At 39.8% G+C, this 21,147-nt stretch overlaps 1 protein-coding gene across 1 annotated transcript in view; it reads right to left on the bottom strand.

Annotated features, from left to right (window-relative positions):
- The window catches only part of PRSS38 (serine protease 38), a 30,407-nt gene extending 12,136 nt beyond the window's left edge, over positions 1 to 18,271 (bottom strand). The window contains exons 1-3 of the mRNA XM_017880099.1: positions 18,124 to 18,271; positions 17,736 to 17,898; positions 16,589 to 16,860 (exon numbers count right to left, since the gene is read on the bottom strand). Of these exons, the coding sequence (XP_017735588.1) occupies positions 16,589 to 16,860; positions 17,736 to 17,898; positions 18,124 to 18,271 (583 nt within the window). The remainder of the gene's footprint in view (positions 1 to 16,588; positions 16,861 to 17,735; positions 17,899 to 18,123) is intronic.
- Positions 18,272 to 21,147: the final 2,876 nt, after the last annotated feature.

Below are 21,147 nucleotides of genomic sequence, written 5' to 3'. Positions count from 1 at the left end.
CTCTGTCATCACATGCACGCTCCATGCCTGTGTCCCTTCTCCTCTTCCTATATGTACATCAGTCATATTGGATAAGGCCCCACCCTAACATCCTCATCTTAACTTGATTACATTTGCAAATAGCCTATTTCTAAAATGTTCCATTTATGACTACTGGGGGTGTTAACTTCAATATGTCTTTTGGGGGAGATAATTCAACCAATGACAGTTTTATTCTAAAATTTTATACTTTGAGTTGATATACTTAGTCTTCAATAACTTCTGTGGTAAATTTTGTATATGGTATGAAGTAAGGGTCCAACTTCATTCTTTTGTATGTGAATGTCTAGTACAACTTGTTGAACAGACGGTTCCTTCTCCATGGAATGGACTTGGCACCTTCATTGAAAATGAATGGGCCAGTTATTCTGGACTCTCAATTCTATTCCATTGGTCTCTATATCTTTCCTTATGCCATAACCCATGATTTTGACTCTTGCAGCTTCATGGTATATTTTGAAATCAGGAAGTATGAGTCGTCCAACGTTGCTTTTTTTTTCTTTTTTCCCTAAGATGGAGTCTCGCTCTTGTTGCCCAGGCTAGAGTGCAGTGGCACGATCTCGGCTCACTGCAACCTCTGCCTCCTTGGTTCAAGTGATTCTCCTGCCTCAACCTCCCAAGTAGCTGGGATTACAGGCGCCCACGACCACACCCAGCTAATTTTGTATTTTTAGTAGAGATGGGGTTTCACCATGTTGGCCAGGCTGGTTTCGAACTCCTGACCTCAGGTGATCTGCCCATCTCGGCCTCCCAAAGTGCTGGGATTACAGGCATGAGCTACTGCACTCGGCCAGGTTGTTCTTTTTTAAGATTGTTTTAGCTATTTGTGGCCTCTTCTAATTACATATAAATTTGAAGATTGACTTTCTTATTTCTGCAAAAAGGGGCATTGGTATCTTGATAAGGACTGTGTTTGTAGATCACTTTGGGTAATATTGTCATCTTAACAATATTAAGTCTCCCAATCCATGAACATCAGCTGTCTTTGCATTTATTTATGTTTTCAAAAATTTCTTTCTGCAACGTTCTGTAGTTTTCAATGTCATTTTGTAGTTTTCATTTTCTTAGATACATTTTTATCATAGATATGTTTTGGTTTGGGTGCCACTGCAGATGGAACAATTTTCTTATTTTCCTTTTTGAATTGTTCATTGAGGTTGTATAGAAGCATGACTTATTTTTTTGTGTGTTGATTTTGCACCGTGTCACTTGGCTGGATTTTACAAATTATCTGTAGTTTTATTTTGTTGTTACTGTTTGTTTTTAGGATTCATTGGGATTTTCATTGGGATTATATACAGGATCATGTCATCTGCAAACAGAGATAGTTTTACTTCTGCATTTCCAATTTGGATTTCTTTTATTTATTTTTCTCACCTAATTTGTCTGTCTAGAGCTTCTGGTATAATATGGAATACCAGTGGTGAAAGCAGGCATCTTAATTTTGTTCCTGATCTTGGAGGGAAAGCTTTCGGTCTTTAACCATTGTTATATTTCACCAGAATTAAATCAGTATGAATCTGACTGGATTGTGATAAACAAAGCAAGCCCTACAACCACTGTTTAGAAAACATCTTTTGAAATATAGTCTAAAAAATCAAGGAAAGAATGAAAATGGCATACCAAAAGTCACTTTGTTAACATAAAAAAAGGCATGGAAAAATGAATAGAGGAAAGAGATTATATAGATACATAGAAAACATTTAGCAAAATGGCAAATTTAAATCCACAAAATCAATAATTACATTATATGTGAAGAAGGACTAAATACTTCAACCAAAAGGCAGAGATTTCCAGGCTACATAAAAAAGGAAGACCCAACTGTATGCTTTCTACCAAAAGATACACTTTGGATTCGGAGGCATATATAGATTGAAAGTGAAAAGATGAAAAAAGATATCCATGCAAACAGTAATTGTAAGAGAGCCTAAGTGGCTAGATCAATATCAGACAAAACAAACTTTAAAACAAATGTAACTAGGGACAAAGAAAGACAGTTGATTAAATGATAACAGAATCAACACACCAAGTAGACATAATTATAAATATATATGCACCCAATCAATCAGAGCCTGAAAATATATGAAGCAAAACCTGACATAATTGAAAGGAGAAATAAACAATTCAGCAGTCATCGAGATTTTAATACTCTACTCTAAATAACTGCTTTTTTTTTTTTTTTTTTTTTTTTTTAGACGGAGTTTGCTCTGTCACTCTGGCTGGAGTGCAGTGGTGTAATCTTGGGCTCACTGCAAACCTCTTGTCTCTTGGCTTCAAGTATTCTCCTGTCTCAGTCCTCCCAAGTAGCTGGGACTTTACAGGTGCATGCCAACCACCCTAGCTAATTTTTTATATTTTTAGTGAGATGGGGTTTCACTGTGTTAGCCAGAATGGTCTCAATTCTCCTGACCGGTGGAGTGCTGGGATTACAGGTGGACCACTGTGCCCGGCCCCAATAACTGCTTTTAAAAGACAGTAACACCAATAAGGTATGGCAGACTTAAAATGTATCAGCCAACTGGACCTGGACTTATAAAATTTCCACACCAATGACAGCAAGCACATATTCTTCCAAACACACATGATCATTTACCAGGACGGACCCATACTCTAGGCCATATACATGTTCTGTAAGTTCAAAAAGTATAAAATATAGCAAGTATTTTTCTAAGCACAAGGGAAATTAAAGTTAAAATTAAATAGAAAATTTTATTTGAATTCACCAAATACTTATAATTAAGAAATTTTGAAGGGAAAAAATTATGAGGGAAAGTTAGATAATATCCTTAACTAAATGAAAACAAAAAATATGGTATACCAAAATTTGTGGGAAGCGTTTAAAACAAGTGCATAGAAGGAAATTTATAACTTTAAATGCTTATATTTAGAAGGAAGAAAGGTCACAAACCACTCTAAGCTTCCACCTTATGAAACTAGAAAAGAACAATTAAATTCAAAGCAATCAGAAGAAAGGAAAATTAAGAAAGATGAGAATGGAAATCAATGAAAAAGAAACAGAAATAATACGGGGAAAATCAGTGACCAAAAATCAGTTCTTCAAAAGACAACCAGAATTGATAAACCTTTAGTTATAATGACCAAGATAAAATAGAAAAGATGCCAATTACCAAATCAGGAAAGATGGAAATATTACTTACTATCCCTTTAGAAATTAAAATTAAATGATGAGCTATTATAAACAACTGTGTGCTATCAAATTAGACACCTTAAGGCCGGGCGTGGTGGGCTCACGCCTGTATCCCAGCACTTTAGAGGTTGAGGTGGGCGATCACCTGAGGTCAGGAGTTCGAGACCAGCCTGGCCAACACGGTGAAACCCTGGTCCCTACTTAAAAAAAAAAAAAAAAAATTAGCCAGGCTGGTGGTGGGTGCCTGTAATCCCACGCTACTCAGGCAGGGAGAATCACTTGAACCCGGGAGGCGGAAGTTGCAGTTAGCTGAGATCACACTATTGCACTTGCCTGGGTGACAAGAGCAAAACTCTATCTCAAAAAAAAAAAAAAAAAAAAAAAGTAGACACCTTAAACTAATTCAAGAAGAAATGGGAATCTGAATGCACCTGTACAAGAAAATGTAAAAATAATAGGACAATAATAAATACATAAAGTAAATAACAAATTAAATAAAATATCTTTCTGTAAAGAAAAGCCCAGGCCCAGGTGGCTTTGCTCATGAATTCTATCAAATCTTTAAGAAGAAAACAATACCAATACTATAAACACGAATATTATTCTGATACCAAAACCAGACAAAACATCACAAGAAAAATTCAGCCAATATGTCTCATAAATATAGTTGCAAAAATCTTTAACAAAGTATTAACAAATTGATTCCAGCAACCTAGAAAGTATATTATACACAATGACCAAGAGGGATTAATCATAGGAATGCAAGGTGGGTTTAATATCCAAAATTGAATATAATATATCAATAACATAAAAATCAGGAGCCACAGGAACACATCGATAGATACAGAAAAAGCATTTCTTACTCCTATTCATAACAAAGATACTCAACAAACTAGGAACAAAAGAAGTCCTCCTCAATCTGTTAAAAGATATCTACAAAAAACCCCACAGCTCACATCATTCTTGATGCTGAAAGACTAAACATTTCCCCCACTAAGATGAAGAACAAGGCAAGGATACCCACTATTCCCAGTTGTATTGAACATTAGATTAGAGGCTGTAGCCAGTGTAATGAGGCAAGAGAGAGAAATGCTACCCATACTGGAAAGTAAGAAGCTGTCTTTGCTCACAAACAACATAATATATGAAAAAACTCACAGTGAATTACAAAAAATTTAAACTAGGTTTCTCAATATGAAATAAATAAAAATCAAGTATGCTTCAATATGCTAACAATGAACAATTAAAATGAAATTTGAGAAAATTGCATTCACAATAGATTCAAAAATCATAAACTATATACAATATACTATATATAGTAAACGTATGTGCAATAAAAGTATAAGTATATACAATATACTGCCTAAGGCCCATGAGCAAGAGCTAGTGAGAATTTCTTTGGGAATGCTCAAAAGCACTTCTAGGACAAAGGAATAGACATTTTTGAAAAGAAGACATACAAATGGCCAATAAGCATATGAACAAATGCTCAATATCACTAATCATCAGAGAAATTCAAAACCACAGTGAGATGCCATCTCACACTAGTCAGAATGGTTATTATTAAAAAGTCAAAAAACAACAGAAATTGGTGAGGATGAAGAGAAAAGGGAAGGCTTATACACTCCTGGTGGAAATGAAAATTAGTACAAGACTACAATGGCCAATTAGAAGCAGCTGTGGTCTGTGGCACTCACAGAGAGAAGTGAAAGTGGCAAGTGAATTCAGCATTTTCAACTGAAATATCCAGGTTCTCACACTGGGACTGACTAGACAAACAGCTCCCCCACGGAGAATGAAGAAAGGCAGGGTGGGGAGATGAAGAAAGGCAGGGTGGGGTGATATTTCAACTGAAATATCCAGGTTCTCACACTGGGACTGACTAGACAAACAGCTCCCCCCACGGAGAATGAAGAAAAGCAGGGTGGGGTGATGACCCAAAGGAATTCCCGCCCTCAAGCCAAAGGAAGTGGTGAAGTGATTGTGCGATACCACACTTCTACCATGAATCTTTGCAACCAGATCAGGCGATCCTCTCATAAGCCAATGTCACCAGGTCCTTGGGTCTCTACACAGAGCTGTGTGGAGTCCCCACAGAGCAGCCACTCAGGCACATACGGAGACCCAGGAGTTTTGTATACTCTGGCCCCAGGATTCCCAGCAAGGTGGGAAATCTGTCCCTACATAACCCTGGGGAGGGTTGTCCCTTGTGTGAAGGAACAGAATCAGGGACCCACTTATAGAAGCAGTCTGGCTGCTTCTTGGTAGTGCAGCTGTGCTGCATTGTCAAGGACCCTTTTTCATCCAGATTGTCTGGACTCTCCAGAGCCAGCAGGCTGGAAGAGATGAGTTGACTGAACTGCAGAGATGGCACTGCTCCTCTTCCTGGGGAACTGGTCCTTCTTAAGCAGATTCCAACCTATTGTGACCGGCAGGCTGGAATTCAAAGTCAGTGGTCTTAACTTGTGGGGTGCCATGGAAGTCGGGCTCGCAGAATGATGCTGCTTAGCTCCCTGGACCCAAGTAATGGTAAAGGGTTCAACAAGAAGAGCTGACTATCCCAAATATATATGCACCCAATACAGGAGCACCCAGATTCATAAAGCAAGTTATTAGAGACCTACAAAGAGACTCAGACTCCCACACAGTAATAGTGGGATACTTTAACACTCCACTGACAATATTAGACAGATCATCGAGACAGAAAATTAACAAAGATATTCAGGATCTGAACTCAGTTCTGGATCAAGTGGACCTAATAGATAATTACAGAACTCTCCACTCCAAAACAACAGAATATACATTCTTCTCATCACCACATGGCACTTACTCTAGAATTGATCATATAGCAAAAGTAAAAGACTCCTGAGCGAATGCAAAATAACTGAAAACATAATAAACAGTCCCTTAGACCACAGTGGAATCAAATTAGATGTCAAGATTAAGAAACTCACTGAAAATCACACAACTACATGGAAATTGAATAACCGTCTCTTGAATGACTCTTAGGTAAATAACGAAATTAAGGCAGAAATCAAGAAGTTCTTTGAAACTAATGAGAACAAAGAGACAACATGTCAGAATCTCTGGGATACAGCTAAAGCAGTGCTAACAGAGAAATTTATAGCACTAAATGCCCACATCAAAAAGCTAGAAAGATCTGAAGAACCTAACACCTCAACTAAAACAACTAGAGAACCAAGAGCAAACAAACCCCAAAGCTAGCAGAAGACAAGAAATAACCAAGATCAGAGCTGAACTGAATGAGATAGAGACATGAAAAATCCTTCAAAAAATCAATGAACCCAGGAGCTGTTTTCTAAAAAAAAAGAATTAATAAAATAGATCACTAACTAGGCTAATAAAGAAGAAAAGAGAGAAGAATCAAATAAACACAATCAGAAATGATGAGACGGATACCACCACTGACCCCACAGAAATACAAACAACCATCAGAGAATACTATGAACACTTCTATGCACATAAACTAAAAAAATCTAGAAAAGAAACTAGAAAACTAGAAAATAAATTCCTGGACACATACATGCTCCCAAGACTGAACCAAGAAGAAATTGAAACCCTGAACAGACCAATAACAAGTTCTGAAATTGAAGCAGTAATAAATAGCCTACCGACCAAGAAAAGCCCAGAACCTGATGGATTTGCAGTTGAATTCTACCAGAGGTACAAAGAAGAGCCGATTCCATTTCTACTGAAACCATTACAAAAAAATTGAAAAGGAGGAACTTCTCCCTAATTTGTTCTATGAGGCCAGCATCATCCTGATACCAAAACCTGGCAGAGATACTACAATGACCACAACAAAACTTCAGGTCAATATACTTGATGAATATCAATGCAGAAATCCTCAACAATATACTGGCAAACTGAATCCAGCAGCACATCAAAAAGCTTATCCATCACAATCAGGTTGGCTTCATCCCTGGGATGCAAGGGTGATTCGACACACGCAAGTCAATAAACGTAATCCGTCACATAAACAGAACCAGTGACACAAACCACGTGACAATCTCAATAATCAAAGGCCTTTGATACAATTAAACATCCTTTCATGTTAAAAACTCTAAACGAGGTGTTGAAGGAACAGACCTCAAAATAATAAGAGCCATATATGACAAACTCACAGCCAATATTATACTGAATGGGCAAAAGCTGGAGGCAGTCATTGCCCTTGAAAACCGGTACAAGAGAATGCCCTTTTTCACCACCTTTTTTTTTTTTTCTTTCTTTCTGAGACAGAGTTTCACTCTGTCACTCAGGCGCTATCTCGGCTCACTGCAACCTCCGCCTCCCGGATTCAAGTGATTCTCCTGCCTTAGCATGCTGAGTAGCTGGGACTACAGATGTGTGCCACCACGTGCAGCTACTTTTTTGCATTTTCAATAGAGACGGGGTTTCGCCATGTTGGCCAGGCTGGTCTCAAACTCCTGACCTCAGGTGATCCACCCGCCTCGACCTCCCAAAGTGTTGGGATTACAGGCGTGAGCAACCGTACCCAGCCTTACCACTTCTATTAAACATAATATTGGACGTTCTGTCCAGGGCAATTAGGCAAGAGAAAGAAACCAATGGTGTTCAAATAGGAAGAGAGGAAATCAAATTATCTTGCAGATGACACGATTCTATATCTAGAAAACCCCATTGTCTCAGCCCAAAAGCTTCTTAAGCTGGTAAGCAACTTCAGCAAAGTCTCAGGATACAAAATCAATATGCAAAACTTGCTAGCATTCCTATACACTGACAATAGGCAAGCAGAGAGCCAAATCATGAATGAATTCCCATTCGTAATTGCTACAAAAAGAATAAAATACCTAGGAATACAGCTAACAAGGGAAGTGAAGGACCTCTTCAAAAGGAACTACAAACTGCTGCTCAAAGAAATCAGAGGGGACACAAACGAGCGGAGAAACATTCCATGCTCATAGACAGGAAGAATCAATATTGTGAAAATGATCATATTGCCCAAAGTAATTTATAGATTCAATACTATTCCCATTAAACTACCATTGACATTCTTCACAGAATTAGAAGAAAACTATTTTAAAATTCATATGGCACAAAAAATAAAGCCTGAATAGCCAAGACAATCCTAAGCAAGAGGAATGAAGTTGGAGGCACCATGCTACCCACTTTCAAACATGCTATAAGGCTACAGTAACCAAAACAGCATGGTGCTGGAATAAGAACAGACACATAGACCAATGGAACAGGATAGAAAACTCAGAAATAAGGCTGTACACCTACAATCATCTGATCTTCAACAAACCTGACAAAAACAAGCAATGGGGAAAGGATTCCCTATTTAATAAATGGTGCTGGGAGAATTGGCTAGCCATATTCTGAAAGTTGAAACTAGACCCCTTCCTTACACCATGTACAAAAATTAACTCAAGATGGATTAAAGTCTTAAACGTAAAACCCACAACTATAAAAAAACCTAGAGGTCAGACATGGTGGCTTACGCCTCTAATCACAGCACTTTGGGAGGCCGAGGTGGGTGGATCACGAGGTCAGGAGATCGAGACCATTCCAGCCAACATGGTGAAACCCCGTCTCTACTAAAACTACAAAAATTAGCTGGGTGTGGTGGCGTGTGTCTGTAATCCCAGCTACTGAAGAGGCTGAGGCAGGACAATTGCTTGAACTAGGGAGTTGGAGGTTGCAGTGAGCTGAGATCACTCTACTGCACTCCAGCCTGGTGACAGACCAAGACTCCATATCAAAAAAACAAAAAAACTTAAAAACCTAGAAGAAAATCGAGGCAATACCACCATTCAGGACATAGGAGATTTGCATACCAAACGCAAAGCAAATGCAGACAACAAGCAAAAACTGACGAAATGGGATCGTAGAAGTAAATTAAGAGTTCTGCCACAGCAAAAATAAACCTATCATCAGAGTGAACAGACAACCTACAGGAATGGGAAAAGGATTTTTCGCTATCCATCCTGACAAAGGTCTAATTATCCAGAGAGGCTTACAAGGAACTTACAGCAGAATTTACAAGAAAAAAAAAAACACATCAAAAGTAGCAAAGGACATAAACAGACACTTCTCAAAAGAAGACATACAGGCAGCCAACAAACATGAAAAAAGCTCAACATCACTGATCATTAGAGAAATGCAAGTCAAAATCACAATGAGATACCATCTCATGCCAGTCAGAATGGCTATTACTAAAAAGTCAAGAAACAACAGATGCTGGTGAGGTTGTAGGAACAAAGGAACATTTTTTACACTGTTGCTGGGACTGTAAATTAGTTCAACCATTGTGGAAGACAGTGTGGCGATTCCTCAAAAACCTAGAGGCAGAAATACCATCTGACCCAGCAATCCCATTACTGGGTATATTTCCAAAGTAACATAAATCATCCTATTATAAAGATATATGCATGCAAATGTCCATTGCAGCACTATTCACAATAGCAAAGACATGGAATCAACCTAAATACCCATCAATGATAGACTGGATTTAAAAAATGTGGTACGTGTATACCATGGAATACTATGCAGCCATGGAAAAAAGATGAGATCATGTCCTTTGCAGGGACATGGATGGAGTTGGAAGCCATTATCCTCAGCAAACTAATGCAGGAACAGAAAAGCAAACATCACATGTTCTAACTCGTAAGTGGGAGCTGAATTATGAGAACACATGGACACAGGGAGTGGGGAAACAACACACACTGGGGCCTGTTTAGGGGAATGGAGGGAGGGAGAGCATTAGGAAGAATAGCTAATGGATGCTGGGCTTAATACCTAGGTGATGGGATAATTTGTGCAGTAAACCACCATGGCACATATTTACCTACATAACAAACCTGCACCTCTTGCATATGTACCCCTGAACTTAAAAGTTGAAGGAAAAAAAAGAAAATTAGTACAACCTCTATTGAAAACTTTATAGAGATCTCTCAAAGAACTAAAAATAGAGCTACCATTCAATCCAGCAGTTCCACCACTGGGTATTTATCCAAAAGAAAATCAGTCACTATACAAAAAAATACCTGCACTCGTATGTTTATTGCAGCACTATTTGAAATAGCAAAAATATGGCTATTAGTCTGTTTTGCATAGCTATAAAGGATAACTGAGGCTGGAGAAATTATAAGGAAAAGAGGTTTATTTGTTCTGCAGACTGTACAAGAAGTATAGTGTCAGCATCTGCCTCTGGTGAGGACCTCAGGAAGCTTACAATCAGGGTAGAAGGTGAAAGGGAAGCAGGCATGTCATATGATGCAAGAGGAAGCAAGAGAGATGGTAGGCTCTTAAACATTAGTCCAGCTTTTGCACAAACCAAATGGAGCAAGAATTCACTCATTACTGCAAAGATGGCACCAAGCCATTCATGAGGGATCCACCCCTATGATTCAAACACCTCCTACTGGCCCCACTTCAAACACTGGTGTGCACATTTTAACGTGAGATTTGGAGGAAACAAACATCCAAACTATGTCAATATAGAACCAACCTTCGAGCCCAGGGACAGCATGAACAAAAAAGAAAAAAAAATAGAACCAAACTAAGTGCCCATCAACAAATGATTGGATAAAGAAAATGTGGTGTGTTTGTGTATATATATTATTTTATATTATATGTATAAATAAATAACATATATCATACACACACACCATGGAATGCTAATCAACCATAAAAAGGAATAAAATCATGTCTTTTGCAGTAATGTGGTTGGAACTGGAGGCCATTATCTTAAGTGAAATAATTCAGAAAGTCAAATAATGCTTCTTCTCACTTATGAGTGGGAGCTAAATAAAGTTCACAACACAGAGAGTGGAATAATATGCATTGGAGACTCAGCAAGGTAGGAGGAAGGGAAGGTGATGAGGGATGAGAAATTACCTATTGGAAAAAATGTTCACTATTTGGGTGATGGTTACTCTAAAAGCCCAGACTTCACCCCTATGCAATATATTCATGTAACAAACCTGCACTTGTACCTCCTAAATCTATCAAAATAAAAATATATAATTTAAAAGTAAATAAATCAGAAAAGATTTTAGAAAAGCACCCCTGTACTTGCGGGAATTTAGAAGGCCATGAACATGCCCAGGGTAGACACATGCTCATAAGTGAACCTGAGAAGACCAAAACTTTCATCTCAGGCTGATCCCTAGGCTTGGTGCACGCATGGCTAAGTATTGAAAAAGTGTCTTGGCACAGAGTCAATCTGCAAAGATCATAAGAAGAGTTTTTTGGTTTTGTTGGTTTTTAGTTCCTGGCATTCAAGAAAATACTGTCAAAACAGTAGCTAACAGAAGCTAGGGAATAGAGACTTCAGTGACCACACATGAGAAAGAATACAGTCTTTGAAAAATAGTTTGGGAAAATCATTAAACAGACTACTATAGCTTTCAACAACCAAAAAAAGCACAGAAAACCCTGGGGTTGGAGAGCATCTTATTTCCAGAGTTAATATATTATTATTATCAATACTCAGCCACATATAACATTCATTATAAGTATAAAACTCAATACTCCTGTTTTCAATAATAGTAATAATAACAACAAAAATCAGAAAAAAACTATGGCACACTCAAGAAAACAAAATAAATGGACAGAAACTGTCCCTAAAGAAGTCTAGACAAAGACTTTAAACAAGTATATTAAATATGCTCAAAGAGCTAAGGGAAAGCATAAAGAATTAAAGAAAATCAGGAAAATGATATATGAACAAAATGATACTATTAGTAAGTAGAAATTATCAAAGGAACCAAACAGAATATTTGGCATTAAAATGCCAAATAATTGAAATGAAAACTTCACTAGAGGGGCAAAGCAGACAATTTGAGCAAGCACAAGAGAGCATAGGTGAACTTGAAGACAGGACAATTCAAATGATAAAATCTAAGGATTAGAAAGGAAAAAAGAAGAAGGAAAGTAAAGAGAGCCTAAGAGACTCCTGGGACACCACCAAATGAACCAGATATGTGTTATGGTATTTTCAGAAGGAGAAGATAGACAGAATGAGGTAGAAAGAATATTTGAAGAAATAATAGTTCAAAATTTTGCAATCTGCTGAAATATTTAAATCTACAAATTCAGATTGAACAAACTCCAAGTATTATAAACTCAAATAACCCCCAACAAGACACATTATAATCAAACTGTCAAAAACTAAAGGCAATGAGACAATCTTGAAATGAGCAAGAGAGAAGTATCTAGTCATGTACAAGGATCCTCAATCAGATTAATAGCCAATTTCTCATAAAAAACTAAGGAGATCAGAAGACAGTGTTATGATGTACTTAAAGTGCTAAAAGGAAAAAAAAATAACCTTTCAACCAAGAATCCTATATCAGACATCATCCTTCAGAAATGAGGGAGAAATTAAGACGTTCACAGATAAACAAGAGCCATGGAAGTCTGCACCACTAGATCTTCCTAAGAGGAAATGCTAACCAGAGTGCTTCACATTGAAACAAAAGGACATAAAACAGTGAGTCAAAGCCGTATGACAAATTAAAGGACTTTGGTAACGGTAAATGCATGGGCAAATATAGAAACCATTAAACCATGATATAAATCATTCTATTATAAAGATACATGCATGCATATATTTATTGCAGCACTATTCACAATGGCAAAGACATGGAATCAACCTAAATGCCCATCAATGATAGACTGGATTAAAAAATGTGATACATGTATACCATGAAATACTGTGCAAAAAAAAAAAAAAATGAGATCATGTCCTTTTCAGGGACATGGATAGAGTTGGAAGCCATTATCCTCAGCAAACTAACATAGGAACAGAAAACCAAACACCACATGTTCTCACTCATAAGTGAGTTTGATTTTGAATTCCACTTTTTATTTGTTTTTTAATTCCACTTTTTATTTGCTACAGGATTCAAAAGACAAATGCATAAAAATGATTATAAATTTGTGAAATAATATCTCACAAATGAGATAACTTGGATGAAATAGACACATTTCTACAAACGTACAAATTATCTAAACTCCCATAGAAGAAATAGGAAATCTGAATAGATCTATAGCAAGTAAAGAGATTGATTCAACAATAAGAATCTCCCAAAAAAGAAAAGTACAGGACCAGATGACTTCACTGGTAAATTCTACCAAATATTTAAAGAAGAATTAATCAATCTTTATCACACTCCACCAAAAAACAGAAGAGGAAGCAACACTTCGTAATTCATTCTATGAGACCAGAATTATCCTGATGCCAAAGCCAAAGACACCATAAGAAAATAAAACTACAGATCATACCTTTAAGAATGTGATGTGAAAACCCTCAGCAAAATATTAGCAAACTATATCCAACAGCATATAAAATCATGACAAAGGGAGATTTATCCAAGGAATACAAGTGTAATTCAACATAAGAACATCAATCAATATAATATACATTAATAGAATAAAAGAAAAAAGACAACATAGGATCATCTCAATTGATGTAGAAAAACTTCATCAACATTAAGGGCATTTATTTAAAAACTGACAACTAGCATCATATTCAATGGTTAAAGACTGAAAGCATTTCCCATAAGATCAGAAACAAAACAAGGATTTCCACTTTGGTCACTGGTATTTATTTTGTACTAGAAATTCTAGACAGATAATTTAGACAAGAAAAGGAAATGACAGCCATTCAAATTGGAAACAAAGAAGTAAAACAATCTCTATTCATAGATGATATGATCCTATACATAGAAAATCCTAATTAATCCTTTAAAAAAAGAAAAAACTACTACATATAATAAACAAATTCAGCAAAGTTGCAGGGTATAAAGTCAACACATAAAAAAATCAGTTTCTTTTTTTTTGAGATGGAATTTCACGCTTATCGCCCAGACTGGAGTGCAATGGCGTGATCTCGGTTCACTGCAACCTCCACCTCCCGGGTTGAAGTGATTCTCTTACCTCAGCCTCCTGAGTAGCTGGGATTATAGGCATGTGCCACCACACCCAGCTAATTTTTATATTTTTAGAGATGTGGTTTCACCATGTTGGCCAGGATGGTCTCAATCTCTTGACCTTGTGAACCTTCTGCCTCGGCCTCCCAAAGTGCTGGGATTGTACAGGCATGAGCCACTGCACATGGCCAAAAATCAGTTGTGTTTCTATACACCCCCAATGAACAATCCAAAAAAGATAGTTACAAAAGCAATTTCATTTACAATAGCATCTAAAATAATAACATGCCTTCTAAAATAATAAATTTAATAAAGGTGGTGAAAAACTAGTATACTCGAATCTACAAATCATTGCTGAAAGAAATTAAAGACTCAAATAAATGGAAATACATTCCATATTCATGGATAGGCAGATTTAATATTGTTAAAATGTCAACATTAGTCAACATGGTCTGAACATTCAGTGCAATTCCTATAAAATTCCAATGGCCTTTTTTGTAGATATGAAAAATTTTGTCCTATACTATTGGATATAGAAAAAATCAAAATAGGGTGCACATAGTTTTGAGAAATGAATTACAAATATATAAGAATTCAAAACCTGTAACATGACCAAAGAAGACTTTAAAGGACTAGTTATAATCTTTAATTTATTCATAGAAAAAGTATGAAATGTTGAATATCTTTTATATTTTCAGCTCAAAAAATTAGAAAAGTTTGGTTAAGCAAACCTAAAGAATATAAAAAGTTTAATGAATGAATAGATGGCTATAGGAACGAATAGCAAAGCACCCAACATATAAAGCCCCATGCGCCCCCATCTCCCCACGCACACCAATGCAAAATCTGTAGCAGGTAGTTTTATATAAAAAAGGCAATAGAATAGACAATTTCGGCAACTCTGATAAGGAATGAAGAGAGGTCAGAAAAATAATAGCACATGAATTACAATCTTACACAATATCATTATATTCAATATCTGGAATAAAATGAACAACTTTCTAGAAAAATATAATCCATCAAAATTGGCCTAAGAATAAATTTAAAAATTGGAATGAACCAGTAGCCATAACAGAAAGTAAGATAGAGTAATCATTTATACCCGCAAAAGGTACTAGGATCAGAGTGTTTTATAGCCACATCAAACCTTCAAGAAGTAGCTAATCTTTACTTTAATAGAAACTATTGCAGAGAGTACAAATAAATGGTAAAGTTTCATTCTACAAAGTCAGCAGTACACTGATGCCAAAGATTAAAATTAGCTAAGAAAAAAATTCTAGACCCATCTCACATTAAAATCTTTTTTTTTTTTTTTTTTTTGGGAGAAGGTCTCACTGTTGCCCAGGCTTTGGTGCAGATATGCAGTTTTGGCTCATTGAAGCCTTGACCTTCTGGGATCAAGAGATCTTTCCACGTTAGCCTCCTGAGTAGCTGGGACTACAGGCATATGCCATCAAGCCCAGCTAAGTCAGCATTTTTTGTAGAGACAGGATCTCACCATGTTGCCCAGGCTGGTCTCAAACTCCTGGGCTCAAGCAATCCTCCCACCTTAGCCTCCCAAAGTGCTGGGATTTACAGGTGTGAGCCACTGCACCCAGCTTAAATGCCTATTCTTGGCATCAATAGATTAAAAGAGCAAAACTATATGATCCTATCAAGAGTTGCTGCAAGCATTTTAATAAAATCAATAATTATCTATAATTTTTTTAAAAAATTATTTTAATTTTAAAATTATGAAAATAATTTTCATAAACCTGAAATCTCCAGGCCAGGCCACAAATGCTATAGTGAACCATTATAAGCATTTCCAACCAAACCAAAACCAAGAAAAGATCTGGCATCGTTTCTACTGGAGATTCCAACCATTGTAAGAAGACAAGAAAAATAAATAAAAGATAAAATATGGAAAGAGAGAGATAAAATAGTCTTTACTAGAAGGAAATATTATCTTTTATCTAGAACTGTCAAAATAGTTGATAAACTACTAAAAATAAATTTTATAAGATGACTGGATATAAGATCAATGTGCAAAATCAATAGCTGTGACTAATTAGCAAATGCAATTTTAAAAATCTCTTTTGAATAGACCTAAATATGGAAAAGTGCCCAGGTATAAATCTACAAAGAATGCACAGGGCTTTCTGGAGAAAAGTTTAATAACAAATGGTTTTTAGATAAGCTAAAAGAGATTTCTAAGTTCCATTTACAATCCTAAGGAAAACTATGCTTTTAAATTTGTGTTCTTGATATACTGCATACCAACTTCACATCAAAGTAGCTGTATTTTTCTGCATACAACAAAGCCAGTCAGAAATAAAACAAAACAACAAAATATCCACGCTGACAAACAAATAAATGTTGATTGATGGATGGGGATTCCTGTCCCCAAACACCTGGCCCCCTTAGCTGGCAGAGCATTTTCTTCCCTGTGGTGGAATAGAAGCCTTCATCCTGCCCACAAAGCCCTGCACTGTATTCCTACCTTGTTGTGAGACTAGTCCCCATCCTGTAGCCCAGCAATTGGCACTGGTAAGGTTGACTTCTGGAGTTGCAAGGCAGACCGGGAGCACGGAGTCAGAAAACACAATGCGGGTCTTCAGCTGCACCAGGGCCACGTCACCTCCGACGGGGTGGTACACCTCATATGTGGGGTGCAGGATCACCCTGTTCACCTCATACCACTGGGTATGGTTGCCGGCCACCCTGAGGTTTACAAGGCCTACATACATGTCATAAATTTTGATATTCTTGTCCCTGTGGGGGTGAGAACAGAGGCACAATGCCCGCAGCTTCCTGTGTGGTCAGCCCACAAGCCTGGGCATGCCAAGCACAGGGGGCTTGTGCTCACTCAGTGGGATTGAAAAGCCAGCTTCTTCCTGCAGCATAGTAGGGACCTATCTGGCTGTCTGGCAGAGTTGCCCCCTAAGGAGTCGACTTGGCCCATGGAGGCTCTGGGGACCCAAGTCTGTACACAGCCACCAGCTATACAGGCCAGCAGCCCATGCATGTGAGACCTGCTCTCACTCTTAGATAACCTGGCTGCACACATCCTTCTGGAGGCCAGATGGCCACAGGAGAGGCATGCCTGCTGTGCGGGGCAGCTGTGGTGAATGGGGCTGTTGGAGGAGCAATTGGGAAGGCCAGGTGCTTAGAGACCATCCTTGCTCATGGGGACCTGGCTGTTCACTTGAGGACCAGCCTCACTTGTGGGAATCTGGCTGTGCCCTTGAGAACCAGCCTCACTCGTGGGGACCTGGTCGTGCACTTAGGGGACCAGCCTTGCACGTATGGACCAGGCTGTGCATTTGAGGACCAACCTAGCTCATGGGAACCTAACCATACACTTATGGGATCAGCCTTGCATGTGGGGACCTGGCCGTGATCTTCGGGACCGGCGTCACTCTTGAGGACCTGGTCGTGCACTTGGGAGACCCGTCTCACGGATGGGGACCCAGCTGTGTGTTTGGGGACCAGCCTCACTGGTGGGGACCTGGCTTTGCGCAGGCGGACAGTGGTGAAGAGGGCCGACAGTGGTGAAGGGGGAGGCTTGCGTGGGGTCCATCCAAGCTGCTGTGGGCACGCCATGCAGGCCCACCTACCCACACCATCCCAGGCCCGCGCCCCCTCACCGGCGAAAGCAGTGGGCAGCCGACAGCACCCAGTACTCATTGAGGATGGAGCCGCCGCAGATGTGCAGGCCCGCGTAGTGCACGCTGACCTGCCACGGCCACTTCCTCTCCGGCGCAGGGACACCGCCCAGGATCTTCCCCTCCATGCTGGGCCGACCACAGGCTGCAGGGAGAACGGAGCTCACGGTGGAGCCACGCTGGAGCCACAGGAGAGGTAGGGCAGGCAGGGGATGCGGGGGAGGGGCAGGGGACACAGGAGGAAGGGAAGGCAGGGGACATGGGAGAGGGGCAGGGGCGGGCAGGCGACATAGAGGAGGAGGCCCGGCACCGAGAGAGGCCCCAAGGACAATGTCTCCAGCCGCCCACCCGCCCCTGGGGCAGGGCCTACCCACGCTGCCAGTCAGGGAGATTCCCTGGTTCTCTGGGTGTCTGTGGACCGAGGCTGCGACCCGGGGAGGTGGCACCACCAGGAACAGCAGCAGAAGGCCCAGAGCACAGGGCCCGAGTGGGCCCATGCCGGAAACAGAGGCCGCCATGAGGCTCGAGGCAGCGCCCCCAGCAGGTGACTAGCTCCCGACAGGTGACTGTGTCTCCAGCACAGGATTGCGCCCCCACCAGGTGGCTCCACCCCAACATGTGACTGGCTCCCACCAGGAGATGGCACTCCAGCAAGTGAGGGCACCTGATCTGGACATGTGACTGCACCCCCATCACATGTCTGTGTCTCGTCCATTTACCTCTCCCGACCTGGACACATGATGGCTCCCAAGCTGGACATGTGACAGTGCCCCCAACCATACCTCATATGCCTAGGTGTGGCATTCCATTCCACAATCAGGTCTAAACACAGTGGTCCATTTGAGAATTCTGTGTTTTAAATCGTGATGCTCTCAGTTTTCTCTGTGGCCCGACTTAATTCTGTTAGGTCAATGACAATTTATACATCTGCCACCCAGCTATCAAAAAAAAAAAAAAAAAAAAAAAAAAAAAAAAAAAAAAAAAAAAAAAAAAAAAAAAAAAAAAAAAAAAAAGAGAGAGAGAGAGAAAAAAAAAAGGAAGGAAAGAAAAGAAAAAGAAATAGGCCAGGCATGGTGGCTCACGCCTGTAATGCCAGCACTTTGGGAGGGTGAGGCAGGTGGATCACTTGAGGTCAGGAGTTTGAGACTAGCCTGGCCAACATGGCAAAACCCTGTCTCTACTAAAAATACAAAAATTGGCTAGGCATGGTGGCACACAACTGAAATCCTGGTTCCTTGGGAGGCTGAGACAGGAGAATAGCTTGAACCTGGGAGGCAGAGATTGCAGTGAGCCAAGATCACACCTCTGCACTCCAGCCTGGGTGACAGAGCAAGACTCCATCTCAAAAAAAACAACAAAAAAAAATTCATTAAGCCTTCATTTATACTTGCTAAAATTTATCCCATTGATTCTACATTATGGTGAGTTGTATAATTATTTCATGATATATTACAATGTAATAATAATAGAAATAAAGTGGACAATAAATGTAATGTGCTTGAATCATCTCAAAACAATTTCTCTGCCAGGAGGCAACTTTGGAACTAGGTAACAGGCAGAGGTTGCAACAGTTTGGAGGGCTCAGAAGAAGAGAGGAAAATGTGGGAAAGTCTGGAACTTCCTAGAGACTTGTTGAATGGCTTTGACCAAAATGCTGATAATGATTTGGACAATGAAATCCAGGCTGAGGTGGTCTCAGGTGGAGATGAGGATTGGAGTAAAGGTAATGCTTGCCGTATTTTATCAAAGGGACTGGCAGCATTTTGCCCTTGCCCTAGAGATTTGTGGAACTTTGAACTTGAGGGAGATGATTTAGGGTATCTGGTGGAAAAAATTTCTAAGCAGCAAAGCATTCAAGAGGTGACTTGAGTGCTGTTAAAAGCATTCAGTTTTAAAAGGGAAACAGAGCATAAAAGTTTGGAAAATTTGTAGCCTGATGATGTGATAGAAAAAGAAAACCCCATTTTCTGAGGAGAAATTCAAGCCGGCTGCAGAAATTTGCATAAGTAATGAGCAACCAAATTTTAATGGCCAAGACAACAGGGAAAATGTCTCTCCAGGGCATGTCAAAGAGCTTTCTCACAGCCCCTCTTATCACAGGCCTGGAGGCCTAGGAGGAAAAAATGGTTTCATGGGCCAGTCCTAGGGTCCCCATGTTGTGTGCAGCCTAGAGACTTGGTGCCCTGCATCCACCTGCTCTAGTCATGGCTAAAAGGGACCAAGGTACAGCTCAGGCCATGGCTTCAGAGGGTGCAAGCCCCAAGCCTTGGCAGCTTCTACATGATGTTGAGCCTGTGGGTGCACACAAGTCAAGAATTGAGGTTTGGGGACTTCTGCCTAGATTTCACAGTACGTATGGAAATGCTTGGATGTTCAGGCAAAGTTTGCTGCAGGGGTGGGGCCCTCACTGAGAGCCTCTGCTAGGGCAGTGCAGAAGGGAAATGTGGGGTTGAAACCCCCACACAGAGTCCCCACTGGGGCACTGCCTAGTGGAGCTGTGAGAAGAGGGCCACTGTCCTCCAGACCCCAGAATGGTAGATCCACCGACACCTTGCACTGTTCACCTGGAAAAGCTGCAGACACTCCAGTTCAGCCTGTGAAAGCAGCCAGGAGGGAGGCTGTACCCTGCAAATCCACAGGGCAGAGCTGCCCAAGACCATGGGAACCTACCTCTTGCATCAGCATGACCTAAATATGAGACATGGAGTCAAAGGAGATTATTTTGGAGCTTTAAGATTTGACTGCCCCACTGAATTTCTGACTTGCATGGGGCCTTTAGTCCCTTCGTTTTGGCCCATTTCTCCCATTTGGAATGGGTGTGTTTATTCAGTGCCTCTACCCCCATTGTATCTAGGAAGTAACTAACTTGCTTTTGATTTTACAGATTCATAGGCAGAAGGGACTTGCCTTGTCTTGGATGAGATTTTGGGCTGTGGAGTTTTTAGTTAATGCTGAAATGAGTTGAGACTTTAGGGGACTGTTGGGAAGGCATGATTGGCTTTGAAATGTGAGAACATGAGATTTGGGAGGGGCCGGGGTGGAATGATATGGTTTGGCTGTGTCCCCACTCAAATTTCATCTCGAATTGTAGCTCCTATAATTCCCACATGTTGTGGGAGGGACCCCAGTGAGAGATAATTGAGTCATGGGGGCAGTTTCCCCCATACTTTTCTCATTGTAGTGAATACGTCTCATGAAATCTGATGGTTTTATAAAGGGAAACCCCTTTCACTTGGTTCTCATTCTCTCTTGCTTGACACCATGTAAGATATGACTTGCTCCCCCTTTCCTTTCTCTGTGATTGTGAGGCCTCCCCAGCCACATGAACTGTGAGACCATTAAACCTCTTTTTCTTTATAAATTACCCAGTCTCAGGTATGTCTTTTTTTTTTTT

This window comes from Rhinopithecus bieti, unplaced genomic scaffold (genome assembly GCF_001698545.2).
Source record: "Rhinopithecus bieti isolate Rb0 unplaced genomic scaffold, ASM169854v2 scaffold_11941, whole genome shotgun sequence".
Classification (NCBI taxonomy): domain Eukaryota; kingdom Metazoa; phylum Chordata; class Mammalia; order Primates; family Cercopithecidae; genus Rhinopithecus; species Rhinopithecus bieti.
The sequence above is the reverse complement of the archived record's forward strand: the minus strand, read 5'-3'. Positions and strand labels throughout refer to the sequence as shown.